At 45.5% G+C, this 24,978-nt stretch overlaps 1 protein-coding gene across 1 annotated transcript in view; it reads right to left on the bottom strand.

The window, feature by feature from the left end:
• Nucleotides 1-3,865: 3,865 nt before the first annotated feature.
• The window catches only part of LOC133469204 (1-phosphatidylinositol 4,5-bisphosphate phosphodiesterase delta-3-A-like), a 90,104-nt gene continuing 68,991 nt past the window's right edge, over nucleotides 3,866-24,978 (bottom strand). Inside the window, exons 13-16 of the mRNA XM_061755983.1 lie at nucleotides 23,362-23,540; nucleotides 15,526-15,661; nucleotides 8,762-8,911; nucleotides 3,866-6,385 (exon numbers count right to left, since the gene is read on the bottom strand). Of these exons, the coding sequence (XP_061611967.1) occupies nucleotides 6,237-6,385; nucleotides 8,762-8,911; nucleotides 15,526-15,661; nucleotides 23,362-23,540 (614 nt within the window). The 3' untranslated portion in view covers nucleotides 3,866-6,236. The remainder of the gene's footprint in view (nucleotides 6,386-8,761; nucleotides 8,912-15,525; nucleotides 15,662-23,361; nucleotides 23,541-24,978) is intronic.

Below are 24,978 nucleotides of genomic sequence, written 5' to 3'. Positions count from 1 at the left end.
ACTGGATTGGCATTGTTGGTTACAAGGACCATTGTTGTACGTGGGCAGAGATTGGTTGTTTGGATTAAATGTCTTCTTTTGATTGTCGGGTTTAACATCGCCAGAGCATTGTGTGTCCGTCGCACGCGTGTCGCATGTAGGTCCCTCTAATTCCATCTGTGGTGGTTCATTTGTGAAGAAGACACCCAAGTCTTGTGCTTTAGAGGGAGGGTGTTTTTGTTTAGCAAAACTTTTGGTGGCCAGTTCACACAGAATTTAAAGGCGCAGCCGAGGCGTAGAGGGGGTCCGGTTTGGTGGATTGCATTTCTGCTTTTTGCAGATGATGTGGTTCTGTTGTCTTCATCAGCCCGTGATCTCCAACTCTCACTGGAGCAGTTCGCAGCCGAGTGTGAAGCAGCTGGAATGAGAATCAGCACCTCCAAATGTGAGACCATGGTCCTCAGTCGGAAAAGGGTGGCGTGCCCTCTCCAGGCCGGGGATGAGATCCTGCCCCAAGTGGAGGAGTTCAAGTATCTTGGGGTCTTGTTCACGAGTGATGGAAGAATGGAACGGGAGACCGACAGGCGGATCGGTGCAGCGTCTGCAGTGATGGAGACTTTGTATCAGTCTGTTGTGGTGAAGAAGGAGCTAAGCCGAAATATGAAGCTCTCGATTTACCTGTCGATCTACGTTCCTACCCTCACCTATGGTCACAAGCTGTGGGTTGTGACCGAAAGAACAAGATCCCTGATACAAGCGGCCGAAATGAGTTTCCTCCGCAGGGTGTCCGGGCTCTCCCTTAGAGATAGGGTGAGAAGCTCGGTTAACCGGGAGGATATCAGTCGAGCCGCTGCTCCTCCACATTGAGAGGAGCCAGATAAGGTGGCTGGGGTATCTGATTCAGATGCCCCCCAGACGCCTCCCTGGTGAGGTGTTCCTCGGGATCCCCCCTGAAGAGCTGGATGAAGTGGCTGGGGAGAGGGAAGTCTGGGCGTCCCTGCTAAAGCTACTGCCCCCGCAACCTGACCTCAGATAAGCGGTAGAAAATGGATGGATGGATGAAACATAAAACCACTTCATAGTGGACGTGTTGTCATTATAATAATTGAACCACAAAGACAATTTGTGATTCTGACACATGGCATCTTTAATCGACTCCATGAAATGAGAACATCTCATTTGTCCAAACATTTGCATTCCTGTTGCGAAGCTGTTTTTGAGTTGTGAGCAGTCTCTGCGGCCCATAAGAAGCTGTGCATGTGTGGGTCGTCCTTCCAAAAGTGTATTTCGATAGTCCAGGCAGCATGTCCATGTCAAGTGAAGTCCTTATGCAACAGTGGTCCCTTGTGTCCAGGTGACACTTCATATCATATCTTTACAGGCACCACTGATCTGTGCCTTTTTTTTTTTTTACATATTGATGAACTTTCAAATGTATCGAGTCATAAGCACAAAGCGGCGCACACGTCCCAACTGATGACGACACATCCACTATGTAAAGTATTTCATAATTAAAGTGTGCTACATTTTTCTGTTGGATGTCAAAGACATTCACAAGTATCAGGACCTCCATTCTCCATGATTTACAGCCAGCCTCAGAATTCAGTCCCCAGGTCAGAAGTCTTGATGGGAGAATGCGTGTAAATGAAAAGTATGCAAGCCAAGTGGTAAAATATTAATATTGGTTAATAAATATCATGGTTAATAAATACTCAACTTTAGACTTTCAACTATAGAGCATAGTTTGTGCACTTCTACAGATAACCAATTGCTGGAAATTTTCAATAATACTAATATCTCTAAACATACAGCCTGGTCAAAACAACAAAGTATTTAAAGGGAAATCCCGGGTCCTTTTAATTACACATGGAATAGAATACCAGACTTAATTCCGACAAACTTTCACATTAATCATAAAAGTTGTAATACTGTATATAATATAAATATAAATAAAAAACTGGCGGCACAGTGCCCGACTGGTTGGAGCGTCAGCCTCACAGTTCTGAGGAGCGGGGTTCAATCCCCGGCCCCGCCTGTGTGGAGTTTGCATGTTCTCCCCGTGCCTGAGTGGGTTTTCACCGGGCACTCCGGTTTCCTCCCACATCCCAAAAACATGCATGGTAGGTTAATTGAAAACTCTAAATTGCCCGTTGGTGTGATTGTGAGTGCGAATGGTTGTTTGTTTGTATGTGCCCTGCGATTGGTTGGCAACCAGTTAAGGGTGTACCCCGCCTCCTGCCCGATGATAGCTGGGGTAGGCTCCAGCAGGCCCGCGACCCTAGTGAGGAGAAGCGGATCAGAAAATGGATGGATGGATGGATAATAAACTGTTGCAATTATTATAAAACTTGACCTCCTTGAATAAACACTACATATATTTTTAACAGACTCACAAGCATTAAGATTTTTTGGGGGGTGATTTTAGGCATTCAAGTGACGCATTAACTCTTTAACCGTTTTGTTGTGGCACTGCAATAATGTCCCTGAGTCATTTTGACCCAGGATATGTTTAATTATACAAAAGTGCCAGAAACAAATAATAACAAATAAGAATTGTTTATATCTCATTATGCAACAATTATACTTACTAAGATATTTAGAGGTTTTACACAGAAATACTACGCAAAATACCATGAGGGTTAATACAAAGATCAAATAACTACACCCTAACTATCTCTACTTGTACACACATCACACCTAAACAGCTTGAAGTGATATCTTATAATGGACCTAAATAAGCCTGACATCTACGCAAACATGTACACTACCGGTCAAAGGTTTTGGAATACCCCAGTTATTCCAGATGTTTTAAAATTGAAATTTATGGAGCTCATTTTCTTATTTTACTCAGAAATAAAAGCACAGAGAAAATAAACTATTACAGTTTAGAGTCCTTTTCTTCGTTTGAACTAGCAGCAGCGAAGGGACGGGTCGACAAATGTGCACACAAGGCGACACCTGCTGCCGTTGAGAGGAACTGCAAAGCCGAGCCGTGGCCTCACATGTCACATGTCAAAAATTCGGCCACCCCTCGCCTGTCTTTGTTCGGGCACACGGCTCGGGAACCGCGGGCCTAGGGAATGGAGATCCGGTTCCCTAGCCTCCGTGGTTCGCCGCTGCTAAGCCTCCAGAACAGTTGCTGCTGAGCTACCAGATACACTCCCAGCCAAACGTGAGTTCTCTGAACTTGCTTGCCCTGACCCAAGACAGGGAAAGACAGACCACCCCACCTACCAGCCGATCTACGTTCGTAAGTAACACACCAGTGTTTGCCAGACTGTACAATATCAGTACCTAATAATTTTGGGAAAATTACTAGCTTCAAACAAAATCCCAACTGTGTCCTCTCTCTCTCCCTCGCTTGTCCGGACTGGATGCATTAAACACTTGCGTTTTGAACTTTAGTCCAACACACGATGTTCTATTTCCCTTTTCATATGCCTATTTTTCTGCTTTTTACCATTATTAGTGTTATTTTCTTTCTTCAGTTAGACCCCCTTTGTGTATTTCCCTCTACATCTCATGTAGATGTCATTAAACATCCTATAAAATTCCACCCTTGGTTGTGTATTCTGTATGTTTTGAGTTTAAGCAAGCCTCTGTCATCGAGAACTCATATTTCATAAAATGTAGCAATCTTTAGATATGAGACTGATAAAAAAAGGTTTCTCGTCACTTTCCCTAAATTTTATACATATAAAAAGTGACATGGTTCGCCTTTACGAGACAAATTTATTTGATTTTAGCGTAAATGGGACTAACCCGGAACTGAACGCAGGCGTTTACCTTCCTTCGTATCGTTTTCCAAATTAATTACATTTTTATTTAACCCCCATATACGCTACAGAAAGTACTCAATGAAAAAACTACTCAAGCAAAGAGTAACTTGTGAGTAACTTCTGTTTTTTTTTTTTTTTTAATCAGAGCATGAACATCAAATAAAATAAAATAAAATAATAATATGTGGGAGTCGACACACAGCTGCCACCATTTCAATTTTTAACTGGCCAAAAACCAACACCAGACACATTGGGCCCTACAGAAACATTATTTGCTTTATTCGCTTAAATTACTTCATGAAGAAGCTGTTTGCTGTACAGACTTATCGATTGTGTATGCGACACCATAGGGATAGTGCTAATTTTGCATATCCCCTGCCAAAACAACAATAGAAACATCTGCAACTTCCCGCAAGGTGTTTACTCATGTTAGAAGTGGGCTGAAATTTCCAAGTTTGGGCAGTCAAATTTTAAGAGCTGCATGATAAAGTTTTTTGGAGTCTGTAAAATAAACACAGTCGTGGTCATGTGACTGCCTTGTGTCGTCTGATTGGTGAAAAATTTGTCATTTTGATTGGCTCACGAAGGCTACGTGTGCGGTGATGTGACTGCCTTGTGTCGTCTGATTGGTGAATTGGAGTCAAATGACATTAGTGATCCCGTTTGATTGGTGCAACGGGCGCCCTATGCGGAAGTCGAAGATGGAGTCTAAGAATAGATGCGGACACGCAAGAATGACGAAATAAAAGTAGCGAACGGCATGTCGATCATTGTAATGGAGTAAAAGTATTGATCCTTCTTCACATAAATACGCAAGTAAAAGTAAAAAGTATGGTGCATTTAAAGTACTCTGACAAGTACAGTTTATGGAAAATGTTACTTGAGTAAATGTAACAGAGTAAATGTAGCGCATTACTACCCACCTCTGCTAACTGCTAACACAATGGAGAAATCGGACGAAGGACTGTTGGAAGAGAAATTTAATTAAAAATAAAAATAAACACCCGATGGAAGCTGTGATAAAAAGGGTTGTTTTTTGCAGATTATGCAAAAAGGAGTTTGGGTACCGCCGAAACATTTCAACCCTCCGGTACCATCTAAATGCAAAGGATGTAGCCACAAGGTGTAATTCAACGCTGGAAAGGATCTCTCGTCGACTGAAGAATCAAGAGGCTGTTTTTGCTGCTTCAGTCAAACTGAAGCACAAGCTAGTTACATTAACTCCATCAGAGCTGCTAAAACTCCAAAAGCTAGCAACTGGCCTTGAGCCATGCAGGTAAATGAAACTATTTTTAATGGGATGTATTGTTTTGTTTTAAAAAGTTATTTTGTAGATTAATAATTAATTTCATGAAGTCTACAGCAGATTTGTGACTGAACCCCTTGGAGATGTGAGATATGTCTCATATTCAGTGGTTTTACCTGCTCTCCGCCACCCGTACCGCACCATGGAGGTCTCCGAGGATGACTCAACCTACACTGTGAAATTCAAGACAGCATTCACAAAGGACTTATCCCAACGTGTAGCTACACTGAACCACGAATGGCTCAAGATGGCCGCTGTGCTTGACCTACTCTTTAAATATTTAAAATGTCTTGCAAGGGGAAAGCAAGCAGAGGTTTGGACCAGCTTTGGAACAGTGTAAGCATACCACCACACAGTAGCCAGCAAGGAAAAAGAGCTTTTTTCTCTCTTAAATTTTTTCAGATGAGGAAGCCCTGTGTAGCAGTGCCCTGAATTTGTACAGAGCAGTACCATCAGCAAAACAGTCTGCCCACTCCAGTGGTGGTACAGTCGAACAGGGACTCGTTCACATCTGTCTGTCCTGGCCCACAAGTATCTGATTAGCCCTGGCACTTCTGTTCCACGTGAGAAGCTGTTCCCACTTGCAGGTCACATAGTTACAAAAAAGAGAGCTGCCTTGAGCTCTGGTAATGTGACAGGCTAGTGTCTTAGCAACTGGCTGAAAGAGAGGGAGAAGTAGTGGTCATGGAGGTATTGTGAGGCCAATGGGTTTGCACATTAAATTAAAAAAAGTATCCGGAAATTAAATTTTACGTTTAGGTCTACTGAATTTTGACCAGGGAATATTATATGTTTTTTAAATTTGTTTTGTATTGAAATACAATTAAATGCATTTTTCCAGAGTCAACAGTATTCACATCTGTGTCTATTATTTGATTCAGTCGTACACTAAAATCCATTGAAAAAATGCTCTTTGGGACAAATATTGTGATATGATTAAAATGAGGATTAATTAATTAAAAAGCCTCCAATTAATTAGATTATTTTTTTGAGTCCCACCACTAATGTATATATGTATGTATGTATGTGTGTGTGTGTGTGTATATATATATATATATATATATATATATATGTACAGACAGAGAGAGAGAGAGAGAGAGAGAGAGAGAGCGAGAGAGCTGCATACTGCTTAAAAATAAATAAAGGTAACACATAATCATTACAGAATGGCATTAGATCTTGTCGGCTTGAGATGCACTGGCCAGTCCTTTAGATGACTTGGAAGGGCTATTCTGACAGTCAACAATCTTGACGTGGATGAAGAGTGAGGAGGGTGAAAGGCTGGAACCATCCTGCTTGAGCAGACGGACATGGCGATAACCTGTAAGAGCCGAATTATTGCATGTTAGGGGAAACATCTTTAACTTTTTTTAACCCTCTTGTTCGGTTATGGGTCAAACTGACCCACTAAAAGTAGTTGTAAAAACAAACTTTCTGCTTTGAAATGTGTGCAGAGTTCCCCTATTTACGTCTCTGGGGTTGGGGTGTCCCTTGGGGGTGGTCACAGAGGGTTGTTGCCAGGTGAATAACCACTTTGCGTAATGACCTGTCTTTCACCTGCTCGGTATAGCAAACGTCTCATGAGTGGCCACTTTACCCTGGGTATGAGACCATCTTTAGGGGAGGGATAAAACTTATTCAACCAAGATTCCAGTTACCGTGATTCAACAAGACTTTAAGGTTTTAAAATGAAAGAAACATTTATGGTGTTTGATGCTCAAAAGAATGGAGATGATTATTTAAAACCAACCATCTCCACTTTGTGCCACTGTATTGAAATATAAGATGAATCTTGTGATATGGGTGGGTGTGAAGTCCTCCTACAAACAAAAATTTATCCTAGTTCTTAAGGTAGGTTAGTAGATACATACAGTACATAGATACTGTATTGAGCCTGTGGGAAATTCTGAAAATCTGGAAATGTAGGTATTTCTTCAGCACTATTCTTCAGATATTGGGAGATGGTCTGGCAATGTGGTGAAAATAGTTAAATATCGACCTGCTTAGAATCCTGTGTGGTTTTGGGGAGCATTTATTTTGCAAACAACCATTGCATCTGGATCACTTCTGCCTGTCTCTTTTCCAGACTTCTCAGAATCAACTTCCTAACTGATTTTCATTGTTCCTGTGACAATGACATTACAGTTCTGTTCTATTCTATTCTATTCTATTAGTAATCAATATTTACAATGCACCTTGAAATTGCTCTTTCACATGTTTGTCCGTTGATATTTTTTTCACTTGACACTTTTGGATAACTAAACATGCCCAGTGCAAACTGTAGGCCAGTCCCAAGCCCGGATAAATGCAGAGGATTGCGTCAGGAAGGGCATCCGTCTTCGAACTTTGCCAATCAAATATGAGTGTTCATCCAAAGAATCTGTCATGGCCCGCCACTGATGCCGTTAACTTACAGGGCGCTGGTAGAAATTGAAATTGAGGGTGTTATGTATAATGTAATTACTGGCTATGTTCCACAGGTAGGATGTGACCTAGAGCTGTAAGATTAATTCTGGAAGGCGCTAGACGAAGTAGGTTTGGGCATCCCAGACACAGAGAAAGTTGTGATTGGTACAGATTGTAAAAGACATGTTAGTGAAGGAAACAGGGGTGATGAAGAAGTGATGGGTAAGTTCGGCATCCAGGAAAGGAACTTGGAGGAACAGATGGTGGTAGACTTTGGAAAAAGGATGGAAATGACTGTAGTGAACACTTTCTTCCAGAAGAGCCAGAAACATAGGGTGACCTACAAGAGTGAAGGTAGAAACACACAGGTGGAATATATTTTGTGCAGACGATGTAACCTGAAGGATGTTACTGACATCTGATGTACTGTAAGGTAGTGATAGGGGAGAGTGTGACTATACAGCATAGGATGGTGGTGTGTAAGATGACTATGGTGGTCGGGAGGAAGATTAAGAAGACAAAGGCAGAGCACAGAACCATGCGGTGAAAGCTGAAAAAGGAAGAGTGTTGTGCGACTTTTTGAGAAGCGGTGTGACAGGCTTTTGGTGGACAGGAAGAGCTCCCAAAAGACTGGACCACTACAGCCAAGGTCATCAGAGTCAGGCAAGAGAATACTTGGTGTAGCTTCTGGTAGAAAGGGGAGAAGGAAACTCGGTGGTAGAAACTCAAAGTACAGGAAATCATCATCATCATCTTCATGGAAAGAAGTTAGCTAAGAAAAAGTGGGACACTGAGAGGACCGAGGATTGGAGAAAAGAATATATGGAGATGTGACGTAGGGTGAAGGTAGAGGTAGCAAAGACCAAACAAGAGGCATACGATGACATGAATTCCAGGTTGGACACTAAAGAAGACGAGAAAGATCTACACGGTTGGTTAGACAGAGGGATAGAGAAAGGAAGACTGTGCATCAGGTTAGGGTGATTAAGGATAGAGATGGAAATGAGTTGACTGGTGCCAGTATTGCGCTGGGTAGATGGAATGAATCAATGTTGCTGCCAAGATAAATTAATTGAAAGTTAAGAGCTTGATTTCCACCCTCATACAGTGAGCAGCTTCATGTCATGCAGGCCTGCATTGCATTTTTTCAGCAAAGTCCCTAATGAGAGTAAAGTCTTGCATCTTTAGAGCTGTGGACACAAAGACTTCTCTGGTACCCACCCCACATTTTTCCCTGCCCCCTCAATCTGAGCAGTCAGGATTTGAGCCTGCTCTCTCACAAATACTGTACCTGTGCGGAGACTTGTGAAAGGTAGGGTGTACTGTCCAAGGAAGTCATTACTTGAAGTATAGTCATGATCTTCAACCACAAAGCGAACGAGAGCCAGGCCAGGAGAATGGATGGTAAAATTAAAGGTGCAGTCCCACTGTGGATTAAAACCTGGAACAACAATAGAAGAATTCAATATGTATTCACATCCATTTACACACATTTACTTTAGGCATTTGGAATCTGTTTCTCATCTGGGAATTTGCCAGACACACGTTCAAAGGCACAAACAACAGTTAGACCTGGCACCTCCACCACGAGGTGGAGGGACACTACCCTCGTCCACAACACACCACAACAACATAAAGGCACCAAACTCGGGGGAAATAAGTATGCCCCCATACAGCTGCTTGTTGCCTCTCACCAGGAACAACTGGGTGGGGGAAACCTTTTAAACTCCATTTTGTTAAGTCCCTCACCTCGGATCTGTTCGTCTTTTGTGACCCTATCTGTGGCATAAAACCCTCAATAACTGAGGTACCAGCATTGATATACACTTATTTTTATAACGATATAATGCCTGTATATCAAAATAAATAAAGAAGGTTGTGTGAGATCTAGACAGGCGTAGCCTGGGAGAAGGAACAGAAAAGATTGACTGTATATTCGCAAGCCTAAGTCAATTGTCTGGGTTTATCTCTGAAGGTTTAACATCTGTTGTTTACCTTATAAGGAGTGGAATTTTTTGGCACCTTTCACCCTACCCCCTACTCAGAGTATAAGATAGATAGCACCCCTTTGTTTAGGCAACCACATGGTTGCACTACTCGTGAAATTATCTGTCTCCAACGCATAGTTACTTTTTGCCAATAAATGACAGACAACTGTCCATTTGGTCTCATGGAACTTCATTGATGTTTTCTCACATAAAAGAACTCACAATTGGTTGGTAGAAATACTTTTGGCTAATATCTCCCCCCCCCCAATTTTTAACAGATGGTGTCAGAAGTGGGATGTGAGAAAAGCGGCTGTTGAGTTCCGTACTGAACCTCCACTCCCCTCTCCTTGTGGAGAACTGGACGGACAATCCACCCACCCAGGCTAAGGTAGGAACAATTTTGTTCTCTTTAGTTGGTGTTCTTGTCCGTTCAGTAATCCGTAAGTAATTAATCCTGTCATAATAAACCGTCTGATTAATTGAATATACTCAATACGATTTGTCATTTTTAAATATCGGCAAGGAGTATATTTTCATTATTTGTTGTTTTAGAAAGTCGCCAATATAAGGAAGGAACAAGAGGGCGCCACCCGAGGGGGTGAAAACGCTGTGGGAGCGTCCAGCCCTCTATTATTGAGAGGACGCGGTAAAACCCCAGAGGGACCGGGTCAGTGTTATTAACATGTTTGTGCATATATTGGTGTTATAAGGACTGTGACCGAGGATCAGGCCTCGGATTTTGTTTTTTTGCTGTATATTAAGAAATTATTTTAGTTTTTTGGAGGACAGCTGTGGGAAATTGATGCAATGGATAAATTTAAGTAATTGCCTCCCACTACAGTGGGAGGAATGTTTTATTTGACTGCGATGAGGTGGTACAGTAAGGTTGATCAGAGAGAGCGGGACAGGTCCATTAGGAAGGCTGTGAAATGGTTTCATGAGGCTCGTGGGTATTTGGGAACCGCCCTTGGTGTAGCTCCAACCATGCGCGACATTGATAAGATTGGTTCTCAAGTAAGCGCCATTGTCGATCATAAGACAGAAGAACTGTCGGCTTGCTCTCTGTTCTGGAAGCAGAAAAAATGCAAGCAGAGTGTAGGCTCTATTTTTGTGAATTAAAATCTGTCATCGTCAACAAGAAACTGTCTGCTGCTGCAGATACCAGTGCATCTCAACTGCCAGTGATAAGGGAAGTTGATAAACCCTTGCAGCAGGCGGAGGCCTTGGGATCAGATAACAGTTGTCCTCAGTGCCCACCTCCCTAACCGGACTTGCAGGCAGCTGAGTTGGAAAATGTATGTTTCATCTATACCAAATATTACTTCTATTAGTTTATACAACTTTCACATTCTTTATTGTTCCATGTTGTGACTACTAGCTGTTTTTCGATAAAAATAAGTTGAGTGCAGCTGGACAAATAATTGTTTTGCTTTCCTTTTCTTCTCTGTCTCTCTCACTTGTGTATAACCGAGGTGATTGTTTGCTTGGATTCAGTGAGGGGTGACAACTCGTAAGACTTGTACCTTTTCCACTCTTTGCAAAGACTTTTCTTTTTTGCTTGTAATAAAAACCCACAAAGACAAGATTGCTTCCTTACTTCATCTGTCAGAAAAGATTTGCCAAAACAGCTCCTCAACGTATGGCGACAGCGCCATCTTCCTGATACTCTTAACACACTTGAACCATTCACCATCACTGTTTTGGGTGGCCAACTGACCCTCGGTAAACCACGGGGTGAGGTCCCTGGTCACCCACCTGTCCCTTTAGCACCTTCTTGCAGCATCCTATCAGCTTTTCTACCCAAAGACACGGGCCCTCCTCAGCCTCCTCCTCATATTGGATTGACACCAATGAATCCTTTTAAAGCGATGATCACACCAATCAACGACTCACCTCTGGTTAAGGATACCTGCCGCGTTGTCTTATCCCCTCCATCCATTCCTGTGCCTGAGGGGGACCCCATATATTACTCACCCCTTCTCTTGCATGGGCTCCTACAGACATTACCAGCACGCCCCGACCAGCGAATCTGCATGCAAAACAACATCTATGCATGGACCCCGCTTATAGAGAAGGCCTCGCCTGATGCAGTCGGGGTTTCCTATTGTCCTTTTGGACATCATGACTTGAAGTCAATGACTTCCTCTTTCCCTCTTCTTGAAAATGGGGCCCTACTGCTTATTTGTGCAGTCTTGACTGCGACCGGAGGCTATTGAGAAATTTCCTGCCACACGGGAACTGAAAGGCGAAACGACCGCTGTCTTTTTGAACGCGCGCCTCTGATGATATCTGGACTGCACTGCACACCTTGTTCCCTATTTACACCTCTTCACATGAACTAACTGAACCCTTGGCCAGAGAACTGGGCTGTGCTTATTCGATGCGAGTCACCACCCTGTGGCATGACACCTTGGATGAAGACCCTGTCCAACCCACCAGCTCTGTATATCCTCTTTTTAGGGCGCAGGTAGTTGCCGGTCTCCAAACCCCGTCCAAACAAAGCTATGCGCTGTGGTGGGTCTCAGGCGCATGTCCTATGACGATTGGGCAGATCATGTGTGCACTAATCTTGAAAAAGCGTGCCACTGCTGCTGAAAAGTCTAAAACCAACCAGCTCAGAGACCTTCAGCTGCAGCTGGTCAAGACCCATTTAGCGGAAGGCAAAACTAAGGTAAAGGCTGAAAATCCTAAACAGATGCGTGTGGTGTCATCAGTACCACCCCTGGCGGCACCAGTTGCCCCATCTGGTCCTCCGTTTATGCCGCCCGTTCCTCAGCCCCCTGACCCAGTCCCGCTGCCTTGTGGGCCCTATCTGGTCCCCCAGTGGCCTCTGACTTATCAGCAGGGATTTGTGGGCTACGGACGTGGTCGGGGAGGAGGTTCCCGCTGCGGTGGCTCGCGTTCCAAGGGTTCGTCCACTTCTTCTCCTCGCTTTTATTGCAGTAAGCACTTGACACTTGGTCAGAAATGGACCCTATCTTTTGGAACAAACCACTGCTGTCCCTGTGTATCAACACAATGTCTATCTGCCTCACATCTTGCCCCTAGCGCAGCCTCCCCCACCTTCCGAGACAGGACCTTCTCCTGTACCCGCCATCTGGACGGCGCCTGCCGCAAAGCTTCCCCAATAGGGGTGCCACAGTTCCTCCACAGGCTCGTCCCTGAGTTCCCATTTTTACGCCGAACCGCTACTGTCCATCTTTACCGACGGCATCCATTACTCATGTATGCTTGATATGGGAGCCAGGTACTCCACCTTGAATGCGCCACTCCAACCTTCTACTGACGAACAGATCCGAGGTGTGCCTTTTTTGGGGTTCTCGGGGTCATCTGAAGAGTGGCCACTATCTCATGACCTCCCATGTACCCGGGGTCCCTTGTCCTTTTCAAACCGTTTCCTTCTATCTCCGAATTGCCCTGTTAACCTCATCGGTCGTGACATTTTGTGCCCTAATGACATTTCAGAATCAGAATCATCTTTATTTGCCAAGTATAAAAAACACAAGGAATTTGTCTCTGGTAGTTCGAGCCGCTCTAGTACGACAACAGATAGTCAACTGACAGTGAATACTTTTGAGACATAAAAACACAGACACTGAGCAAATAAGAGGTTACCAGTAATGTGGTAATGCCGATAAATTTTTTAAAAAATGTTTAAAGGTTTTGGATTAGTGTTGAGCTTTTTTTTTCCTGTCGTCGGCGCTTGCATTGGGGACTGGAGTGGGCACTGAGGAATGAGGTGCGGCCAGCCGTTTGTCTTGTTGGCTGTCTGTGTGTTGGCATGGATGTGTTTTGTGGTTTCGCTCGCCCAGTTAACTGGGAGTTGGCTTCGCTGGGGTTCTGTGCTGTATGGGCTGGGGCTCGGGGCGCGTCGGGCGCTGCACGTCATGGGGGCCTCCTTTTTTTCGCGGTTTGGTCTTGTTCCGGGTGTTGCACTGGGGCGGCTGGTCATTGACTTTGGCGGGGTTGGAGGGCGCATTTGTTCGCCGCCATTGGGCGAGGGCCCGTCTGCATACGCGTTCTTCTTCGTTCGTTTTCGCCGCTTCTTCGTTGCTTTTCGCCGCTTCTTCTTTGGGGTGGGTGGACTGTGGGCGTCGGGGCCGGGGGCCGGGGTTTTTCTGGTTTGGGGGGGCCGAGGCGTTCGTCCCGGTTCCGGTCGGTTCTCGATTCTCGATGCCCAACCCTACTCACGATGGGCGCTTAACTTGGGCTCGCTTTGGCGGGCTACGACCGTTTTTTTGGGTGGTGGCCGGCTCCTGCATTGGGCCCTGTTGGTGGCTGGGGTCCCCATGCTCTCCGGGGATGATAGGGGCACCTGGGGTGAGGTGGTCCGGTGACCGTGCCCCTCCGTTTGGGACTGGTCGGGGAGCTTCGGTCGGGCTCGGCACCTCCCTGGGTCCTGGTTGGTCGGTGGCGTCCCCCTGGTTGGGTCCCCTGCTGGACGGGAAAGTTTTGCTTTGCAACTGGGGAGTTTGAAATTCTCCCTCTCCTTTTTAATTTTTTAATCATTCTGATGTTTATTGAAAATGCAGTCGGACAGAAAAGGGTTTTAGGGGACAGACAGAGGGACAGAGTGAACAAGGGGACTAGGGGTGACAACCACAACAGAATAATAGTGAGACAGTCTAGATATTTGAACACAAGTAACATTGCAACAGTTATTTGTAGATTGGGGGCTGGGGGGCGGCCTCACCCTCCCTCCATGTGCCGCTCAGCAACTCCATACAAAATTGACTAACATGCACGTGATATGGTGTTCATTCACTAATAAGTTCAATAGAAACACTATAGACTTTTAATTACTTGTGCTGGAATCACTAATAACAAGACAGGTTATACTAACATATCAACTCACAGGTTCTTACAGGTGTTTAGACACTAAAAAGGAATCCCACTGCACCACTTGACATTCGCACTGCCTTGCTAATTTTCCCACGCCTTTTCTCTCCTCTCTTATCTGGTTCTCTTGGTCAGTTATTGCATGTCCTCACTGTTACTTGTGTTCAAATATCTAGACTGTCTCACTATTGTTCTGCTATGGTTGTCTCTTTTTGACATTTATGTTTCCTTCGTGGGTGTTGCCGCAGCTGTTAATCTCCCGCCTGAAAAACTCACTCCCCTACAGTGTCCCAGGTGCCTTCCCCAATGTCACTCAGTTGGTCAAAACAGGGGGCAAGGCAAGGAACCGTGGCCCCTTTGTGAAGTCCTGTTGGGACAATGTTGACTGGGTGCCTACACAGTGCGTTGCCCTCATGTGTTCTCTTTCCTTAACTGCCTATAAAATCCATCCATCCATCCATTTTCTGAGCCGCTTCTCCTCACTAGGGTCGCGGGCGTCCTGGAGCCTATCCCAGCTATCATCGGGCAGGAGGCGGGGTACACCCTGAACTGGTTGCCAGCCAATCGCAGGGCACATACAAACAAACAAAATTCGCACTCAGATTCACACCTACAGGCAATTTAGAATCCTCAATTAATGCATGTTTTTGGGATGTGGGAGGAAACCGGAGTGCCCGGAGAAAACCCACGCAGGCACGGGGAGAACATGCAAACTCCACACAGGCGGGACCGGGGATTGAACCCCACTCCTCAGAACTGTGAGGCTGACGCTCTAACCAGTCGCCCACCGTGCCTAGTGTGTGTGTGTGTGTGTGTGTGTGTGTGTGTGTGTGTGTGTGTGTGTGTGTGTGTGTGTGTGTGTGTGTGTGTGTGTGTGTGTGTGTGTGTGTGTGTGTGTGTGTGTGTGTGTGTGTGTGTGTGTGTGTGTGTGTGTGTGTGTGTGTGTGTGTGTGTGTGTGTGTGTGTGTGTGTGTGTGTATATAGTAACCCACAACTTCCTGAAAAAAAAACCAGCTAAAATCTGAGAACAGTATAATTGCCATCTAGTGTTGCGGAGGTCTACATAGACAAGACATTGGCCAAAGATCCAATGATACCCAGTGCACATAAGTAAGGACCTCTGGGAGAAGTGTATTGCTGTAAAGGGAGAATAAGTAACTCTGCTCATGTGAGAATATAAAGCTTCAGCCCAATTGCCTTGTACTTGTAGTAGTTACAGTCTACATACCATTATTTTGGATGTGGTGGGTTTTCTTCTTGTTGTTATCTATTGGAACACCATGTATCTCAACCCAAACCTGTGGATCCACAATATCTGAAGGCTTGTTCCTCTCTTGCTTAGGTAGCTGCTGTGCTGAAATAACCTGGAATAACAATGAATGAATGAATGAATCTTAGGTAAAAAGGTAGTGATTCTTTTTTTAAGTTGATTAAATCCAGTAACATATCACAACACAAAACAGAACAGTGACATCCAAACAAACAACAATAAAACCAATAAGCAATAAACACACAAAACAATAAACAATCAGCATAACACATACACACATACAAAAATGAAGACATAAAAATAAAATAAGTAATAATGTCAGCAAAACAACAGCAACAACAAAATTGCAATTTGCAAATGTCTTAACCAAGATCAAAACCCAGGATTTCTATGTTATTCTTAGTATGGACCTAAACATTTATTAATATTTTTGTCACGGTCTATAACCGTAAGATATTGGACTGGACCCAAAAGAAGGCGGAGGCGGAGGAAGTAGATGAAAATGGTTTATTAAGGCATATCTCGGGGGTAAGATATTTGAGGAGTGATTATGGTTGGTTGGAGCAGGGAACATGCAGGAAGCGGGAGCTTGAGCAGGTGAAAGAGCTTGGCGACATGGCTGAAATGGACGGCGAGGCAGGTGACGCGGAAGGAGCACTGGAGACGGAGAAGAACACAATGGGGTCAGCACAATCGCGGGGAGTTGAGTAACTTACGAGAGTAGTCATGAGAGTAGGCCTGTGTACCACGGATGAAAGTCAATACTTATTTGAATTCCCGGATCTGGCGGGATTGAAGCCAGGCAATGATGATTGTAGATTGATAACAGGTGCGCGGATGAGGAGGTGGTGATTACAGGGGAGAGAGCGAGAGGGAGGGAAAGGCGAGGCACAAAGCGCCACCCAATTTCCCAAAAAGGAACTGCAGGGACAGACCATGACAGTACCCTCCCACCTCCCTGTGGGATTTTAGTGATCGGAAAGGGACCGATAAATCGTGGCGTGAGCTTACGTGATTCGGTCTGGAAGTGAAGGTGGCGGGAGGAGAGCCAAACCGATTGATCCACCTTGTAAACAGGCTAGGGGAGTGAAGCAGATCTGCCAACTGCTTGTTTCTTTCGGTTGTCCAACGTAAGGCAGCCCTGACGTCCTTCCAAATGGATTGTACCCGTCGTAGGTGCTCCCTCACTGAAGGAACCACCACAGTATGCTCTTGTTCCTTAAAGAGGGGTGGTTGGAAACCACAACAAGCCATAAATGGAGACATACCTGTGGCGGAGCTGGTGAGGGAATTATGGGCATATTCCACCCATGGGAGAAAGGTGCTCCAGGAGGCGGGGTTGCGTGCAGCCATGCAACGTAGGGTAGACTCCAGATTCTGATTCGCCCGCTCCGTCTGGCAGTTAGATTGTGGATGGTTACCTGAGGGCAGACTGGCTGCTGTGCTCACTGCCTTACAAAATTCCTTCCAAACCTGGGAGGAGAACTGAGGACCTCGGTTCGAGACAATGTCAATGGGGATGCCGTGGAGAATACATGCAGGACTAGGATGTTAGCGGTCTCAATTGCAGAGGGCAACTTGGGGAGGGGAATGTAATGGACACACTTGGAGAAACGATCGAGAATGGTAAGAATGATGGTGTTACCTTCAGAGGGGGGCAGGCCGGTAACAAAGTCCAAGGCGATGTGGGACCGAGGGCGGCTCGGGAAGGTTAAGAGGCGCAGCAGACCAGTTGGGGACCGATGTGAAGTGTTTCCTTGGGTACAGACGGAGCAGGCAAGGACGAATTCCCAGGTGTCTTTAACCAGAGTGGGCCAGTGTTGTTGAATGAACTGGATGGTGTGGGTGATTCCGAGGTGAAAGGTAAGCTTGGAATTGAGGGCCCACTGAAGGACGTCAGAGCCTGCGGAATTGGGCACGAACAGCCGGTCTGGAGGTCCAGTCTTGGGATCTGGTTGGGTTCTCTTAGCCTCCTTTACCACTTGTTCAACGTCCCAAGTGGCTGCCTCAATAAAGCAAGAGGAAGGAAGGATGGGTTCCAGTTCTGCTGGGCTGGAGGGGGGTGAATAGATGCGAGAGAGGATTTCATGGCAACTTTGCTATAATTATGGATGAATCGACGGTAGAAGTTAGCGAAGCCTAGGAAACGTTGTAGTTCTTTGCGGGTGGAGGGAATGTGCCAGTTGACGACTGCTTGGATCTTTGCCGGGTGTGGTTGTAACTGTCCTTTGGCAATGATGAAGCCCAGGAAGTGTACGGAGGAGAGATGGAATTCACATTTTTCCGGGTTCACAAAGAGTCTTTCTCGAGTAGGCGTTGGAGGACTTGGCGGACATGTAGGTGATGTTCCTCGGGAGAGTGGGAGAAGATGAGGATATCGTCTCAATAGACAAAGACGAATCAGTTGAGCATATCACGAACGACGTCGTTAATGAAGGTTTGAAAAACTACGGGGGCGTTGGTTCACCCGAAGGGCATGACTACGTATTCGAAGCGGCCGAGGGGTGTATTGAAAGCGGTTTTCCATTCGCCCCCCTCTCTAATGCAGATGAGATGGTATGCGTTGCGCAGGTCCAATTTGGTGAATATCTGGGAGTCGCAGAGGGGTTCAAATGAAGGGTCAATGAGGGGCAGCGGGGATTTATTTTTCATGGTGATGTCATTAAGTCCACGGAAATCGATGCAGGGGCGCAGAGTGTTGTCTTTCTTTTCCACAAAGAAGAAGCCAGCCCCCACAGGGGAAGAAGAGGGCCGGAAGAGTCCGGAAGCAAGGGAGTCACGGATATAGTCCTCCATAGCCTTTTTCTCAGGATGGGAAATGTTGAAGAGACGGCTGGAGGGGAGAGGGGCTCCTGGCAGGAGGTCGATAGCGCAGTCCTAAGTAGTAGGATAGTGAGATGGCAAGATCTTTATTGAAGACAGGAGCGAGGTCGTGGTATTCTTCCGGAACCCGGGAGAGGTCGACAGGTGTGGCAGGTGGCTGAGGTTTGCCGCAGGGCGGAACGGGCGAAAGAAGACAATGGGAATGACCACCCGGTGATCGATAGGTCCAATCGATGGTGGGGTTGTGCTTCTTGAGCCAGGGGATACCAAGGACTAATGGAGTTTCCGGGGAAGGAATGACAAAAAGTTGGATGGTTTCCCAGTGATTACCAGATATAAGTAATTTAAACAGGGCAGTTTGGTGAATGACAGGGGAGATGAGTCGTTGTTCCAGGGCAGTGACTTTCTTAGGGACCTGAAGCGTTTTGAGAGGGAGCTGGAGTTGACGTGCTAAACCCTCATGAATGAAATTAACGTCAGCGCCGGAGTCAATAAGGGCAGGAACCGGAGTTTTACCTTCAGAGGCAAGGACAAATGAAGAAACGGTCATGCAGGAGGGAGAGCTTGAAGAGGTGTTGGTTTGGCTCACCACGGCGTTCTCGGGTTGTGGTGAGCCTGGTCTTTTGGCTTCATGGAACATGTAGCAATGAAATGACCTGGCTGTCCGCAATAGATGCATAAATGCTGGCAAGAGCGGCGCTGACGTTCCCGAGGGTCTAATATTGTCCCGTCGAGCCGCATGGTCTCCTCTTCAGCAGCAAGGGGTGGAGGCGGCTGGGAAATCAGGATGCAGCACGGTGTCCACGGAGGGTGCAAAACTGTGCGCTTGAACCTCTCTCTCTCTTGCCCTTTCCCGTAATCGATTGTCCAGTTTAATAGTTAAGGAGATTAATTCCTCGGGTGAGGAGGGCTCGTCCATGGCTACGAGCTCATCTTTGAGCTGCTCCGAAAGTCCCTTAAAAAAGATTCCTCTCAACGCAGCGTCATCCAACTCACACTCACTCGCTAAAATCTTAAACTTAATGGAATAGGAGGCCACGGAACTAGTGCCCTGCGTGAGAGCTAGAAGGCGTCGAGTGGATTACCTGACCTGAATGGGGTGGTCGAAGACCTTCTTAAATTCGGCCGAAAAAGAGTCGAAGGAAGCAAGGAATTATGCCACAGTGCGGTTGCCCATTTAGCAGATCTGCCGCATAAAAGGTTGATAATGAATGCGACTTTGGATCTATCTGTGGGATAACTTAACGGTTGTAGGTAAAAAAATTAATGAACAGGTTAGCAGGAATTGACTACATGAACCTAGATCCCCGAGTACGGTTCGGGAGGACGAATATGAGGCTCTTTGAACGGGAGGAGGGGTTTATCCAAGGCTTCAGGCTCAGGAGGAATACTCTCGGGAGGGTTGCTGAAGTGGGGGTTATCGGAGTGCATCTGGGAGGATATGAAGGAAACTTGTTGTACGAGGTTGTTGAGGGAGTCCATAATCCCGCGGAGAGCTTTGCCCTGTCTGCCAATGTGGTCGCCTTGCTGGGTGAGCATTTTGCTCAATGCTTCTGGGTTTGCTGAGTAAATGTTTGGCCCAGAGTATTCTGTCACGGTCTATAACCATAAGATATTGGACTGTAACCAAAAGCAGCCGCATGCGGAGGAAGTAGATGAAAATGGTTTATTAAGGGATATCTCAGGGGTCGGCTATTCGAGGAGTGATGGTGGTTGGTCGGACCAGGGAACATGCAGGAAGTGGGAGCTCGAGCAGGTGAAACAGCTTGGCGCCGTGGCCGGAACGGATGGCATGGCAGGTGACATGGAAGGACCACTGGAGACGGAGAAGAACAAAATGGGGTAAGCACAATTGCGGGGAGTTGAGTAACTTGCGAGAGTAGTTGTGAGTATAGGCCTGTGTACCACAGATGAACGTCAATACTCTGGCGTTGAATTCCTGGATCTGATGGGCTTAAAAGCAGGCAGATGAGTGCAGATTGATAACAGGTGTGCAAATGAGGAGGTGCTGATTGCAGGGGAGAGTGAGAGAGGGAGGGAAAGGCGAGGCACAAAACGCCACCCAAGTACCAAAAAAGGAACTGCAGGGAGAGACCATGACAATTTTCCCACTTATAATTTTTGACTTCATGGTTTGTTTCAACCATGTAACACTCCCATATTCTGTATTGCCTCATGTAAGTTTTAAACCTTGTTATACTGAGTGAAAATCTACTCAGCTTTAAAAATAAATTGTTTTCCTATAATTAAATTTACAGCATCACTGAAGTTAATAAAGTCCCCAGGTATAAGAGAGGCTAAGGCTTTGTACATCTACATTGGCGCTATAAATTAATTTAAATATCCCTTCCCATGGTAAGGGGCAATCAAACATATCCTCCCACCTCCTGCATGCATTGTACAGAACAATCCTAAATGACTTAGATTAGAAAACTTAGAAAACCATATATTGTCCTATGTAGTGTTAATCTTTACTACCATTTTAATTTTTTGTATTGGTGGTTGATTTTTTTGTTTCCATTTTCTTCCCGGACGGCACGGTGGACGACTGGTTAGCACATCTGCCTCACAGTTCTGAGAACTGGGGTTCATATCCTGGCCTCACCTGTGAGGAGTTTGCATATTCTCCCGCATTTTGTCCGGGTACTGGACACATGTCCTCCCACATCCCAAAACATGCATGGTTGGTTGATTGAAGACTCTAAATTGGCCGTAGGTGTGAATGCGAGTGAGAATGGTTGTTTGTTCATATGTGCCCTGCGATTGACTGGCGATCACTACAGGGTCTTCGCCTCTCGCCCGAAGACAGCTGGGATAGGGCTCCAGCACGCCCGTGGCCCTAGTGAGGATAAGTGGTATAGAAAATGGATAGATGGATTTTCTACCCAGTGAATTGAGTTAATGAATAAACTGAACAAACTGGACCATATATGGCTCTACAGTCATAATATTCCATAATTTTACCATTGTCATTCACAATATCGTGAACAGAAATACATTTAATTTTTAAATATTTTTTCCCCAACATAAAGCTTTTCCATCAATTGAAAAATTTTAATTAAACAAAATACTTTGCTGTAAAATTTCCTCTCTCTTTTCTGGTTTATATAACTGAAAACTCCACTACGAGTGCATCATTTCGTTTATCGTTTTCGTTTGAATAATTTCCTAGCAAGTCATCTGCATGCAAGAAATGAGAGGGCATTAGTTATTAAAAAAGGATATAATAATTGTTTGTCACAGTAAATGGCGTTTATCCAACAGAACACCAGAATGCCATTCTGTATTCTGAGGAGGAACATCAGTTTTTATAGACATAGTGTTGCCACCGTTTTATCACAAACACAGGGGGTGTTTGACTGAGGTGTAAGACTCCTTCACTCCAACCTCCCCTTCCCCATTTGCCTGTATTTGCCTTTTACTCACTGATTTTTGATTTGATTTTTTTCAGGTTTGCTATTCCAGATAAACCCAAAGACCTTCTGCTCACAACTTACAAAAAAGGACTGTGGTGGAGATGGTAATGACATGAACAGATATATAAATTGTGGAATTATCAAAGAATTAATGATAGAGATTTTCACGTAAAGTGTCATTGATTTTCCTCTCCATAATTGTAAGATTTGGCTTTTTCAGTTTTTTATTATAATTTTCTGAACATAGGTCTCCCAGTTTCTCTGGGATAACAATACATAGTACGTTAACAGGTCCATCAGTTCACACCACTGGTGCATTACAATCCATTTTAAAACCAGTTCCTTTCAGACCACCAAACTAAACTAAACTACCAACTACCAAAGTAGTTTACATTTATCGTAATTAAGCTATGTTTTTGTAGACAGTGGAGGTTTTGGGCTGATAAGGAAGCTAGTATTGTACGCATACATAGACATTTTATTTTCAATATTAATAATGTAAAACCCTTCTATATTCTTGTCTAATCTCAATTTAATAGCTAATATCGCTATAGCAACTATAAATAAATATGGGGGTTGCTTAACACCTTTTAGAATGGCACAATCTATGAAATATGGCCATTATTGATGATTCTACAATTTGTTTCATTATAGAATGCTTTAACCCAATTTATCGTTGGAGTCACCAACGTGGAAAAAAAGTGATTTTGTTTGCAAGAGTCTGCAAACAAAATCTAAACTTATTTTATCAAAGGCCTTTTCCAAATCTGCATGAAAAAAAACATTCCCTCTTTTTCTCCACACTATAGTTTTCAATGATTTCTAGCAATTATCAAATATTATTTCCTATATTTCTGACATGGAAAAAACCTGACTGGTCTAGGTGAAGGTTAATCAGAACAGATTTAAGTCGTAAACCTATACACTTTGCTAGTATTTTTGCATCATAACACTGAAAGAGGTAGTAATTTATGATTATCCCTTCTGGCAGTCAAATAGCTTAGCAATGGTAAATCTGGAGTGCAAAAGCAACTGATGTTGACATGGTGTCGCTGTCCAATAAAAATCCCAGATCTCCATTTAATGATGAGTTTGACTTTTTAACTGAAAATTATATTTATTGTATTTATGAAAGGGGCGGCACGGTGGACGACTGGTTAGAGCGTCAGTCTCACAATTCTGAGGAGCGGGGTTCAATCCCCGGCCCCGCCTGTGTGGAGTTTGCATGTTCTCCCTGCAACTGCATGGGTTTTCTCCGGGCACTCCAGTTTCCTCGCACATCCCAAAAACATGCACGTTAATTGAACACTCTAAATTGCCCATAGGTGTGAATGTGAGTGAGAATGGTTGTTTGTTTGTATGTGCCCTGCGATTGGCTGGCAACCAGTTCACGGTGTACCCCGCCTCCTGCCCGGAAGGCTCCAGCACGCCCACGACCCTAGTGAGGAGAAGCGGCTCAGAAAATGGATGGATGGATGGATGGATGTATTTATGAAAGGTGTTATGCAAACTTTGCTTTTATTGGTATTCATAGCTGTTGGGTTAGTTTTCTTACCCGAACAGTAAGCAGAACAGGTGCATGGCCAGGACCTCCACCAACATTCTCGGGATTAAAGGTGCTGTACGGCTGGCACATGAAAGGGGGCTTCAGAATGTAGCCACACTGACCATTCTGTAAGAACTTGCCTCGATTTAGATCCATCTCTTCCCCAGGAGTTTGGAAATTTAGAGCCACTGGGAAAACAACAACACAAAAGTGTATGATTTCACTGTTCGTAACAAGCTTTCGACTTTCGACTACTTAAGCCATCACCTTATCGTGGTGGAGGGGTTTGTGTGTCCCAATAATCCTAGCAGCTAAATTGTCTGGGGCTTTATGCCCCTGGCAGGGCCACCCATGGTAAGCAGGTCCTTGGTGAGGGACCAGACAAAGCACGGCTCAAAAGACCCCTATGATGTATACAAATATTAGAGAACGTTTTCCCTTGACCGGACGCGGGCCACTGGGGCCCCCTGTGGAGCCAGGCCTGAAGGTGGGGCTCGAAGGCAACCGCCTGGTGGCTGGGCCTCCTCCCATGGGGCCCGGCCAGGCACAGCCTGTAAGGGTCACGTGGGTCCCACTTCACATGGCCTCATCAGCTGTGGAAGGGGCCATAGGGGTCTGGTGCAGTGTGAACTGGGCGGTGGCCAAAGGCAGGGACCTTGGCGATCCGATCCCCGGCTACAGAAGTTGTCTCAAGGGATGTGGAACGTGACCTCTCTGGCAGGGAAGGAGCCCGAGCTGGTTTGTAAGGTCAAGATGTTCCAACTAGATATAGGTGTGCTGGCCTCCACACAAAGCTTGGGCTCTGGTACCAGTCCTTTTAAGAGGGGTTAGACTCTTCCACTCTGGAGTTGCCCACGTTGAGAGTCTTCGAGCAGGTGTGGGTACACTTATTGCCCCCCCGGCTTGGCGCCTGTACATTGGGGTTCAACCCGGTGGATGAGAGGGTAGCCTCCCTCCGCCTTTGGGTGCAGGGATGGGTCCTGACTATTGTTTGTGCCGAAGCATTAAACAGCAATTCAGAGTACCCACCCTTTTAGGAGTCCTTGGAGAGGGTGCTGGAGAGCGCTCCCACTGGGGACTCTATTGTTCTCCTGGGGGACTTCAATGTTCACGTGGGCAATGACAGTGAGACCTGGAAGGGTGTGATTGGGAGGAACGGCCCACTGATCAGAACCGGAGCTGTGTTCTGTTATTAGACTTCCGTGCTCATCACGGATTGTCAATAACGAACACCATGTTCAAATGTCCATACGTGCATTTGGCACCAGGCCACCCGAGGCAGAAGCTTGATGATCGGGTTTGTGGTGGTGTCATCGGACATGTGGCTGCACGTCTTGGACACTCGGGTGAAAAAAAGGGCGGAGCTGTCAACTGAGCACCACCTGGTGGTGTGTTGACTCTGATGGTGGTGGAAGATGCCGGTCCAAACTGGCAGGCCCAAACAAATTGTGAGGGTCTGCTGGGAACGTCTGGCAGAATCCCCTGTCAGAAGGAGTTTCAACTCCCACCACCAGCAGAACTTCACCGACATCCTGGGAGAGGCGGGGGACATTGAGTCTGAGTGGACCGTGTTCCGCGCCTCCGTTGCTGAGGCAGCCGACCGGAGCTGTCGCCGTAAGGTGGTCT

Source organism: Phyllopteryx taeniolatus, chromosome 19 (assembly GCF_024500385.1).
Source record: "Phyllopteryx taeniolatus isolate TA_2022b chromosome 19, UOR_Ptae_1.2, whole genome shotgun sequence".
Taxonomy (NCBI): domain Eukaryota; kingdom Metazoa; phylum Chordata; class Actinopteri; order Syngnathiformes; family Syngnathidae; genus Phyllopteryx; species Phyllopteryx taeniolatus.
This window is presented reverse-complemented; position numbering and strand designations above follow the sequence as displayed.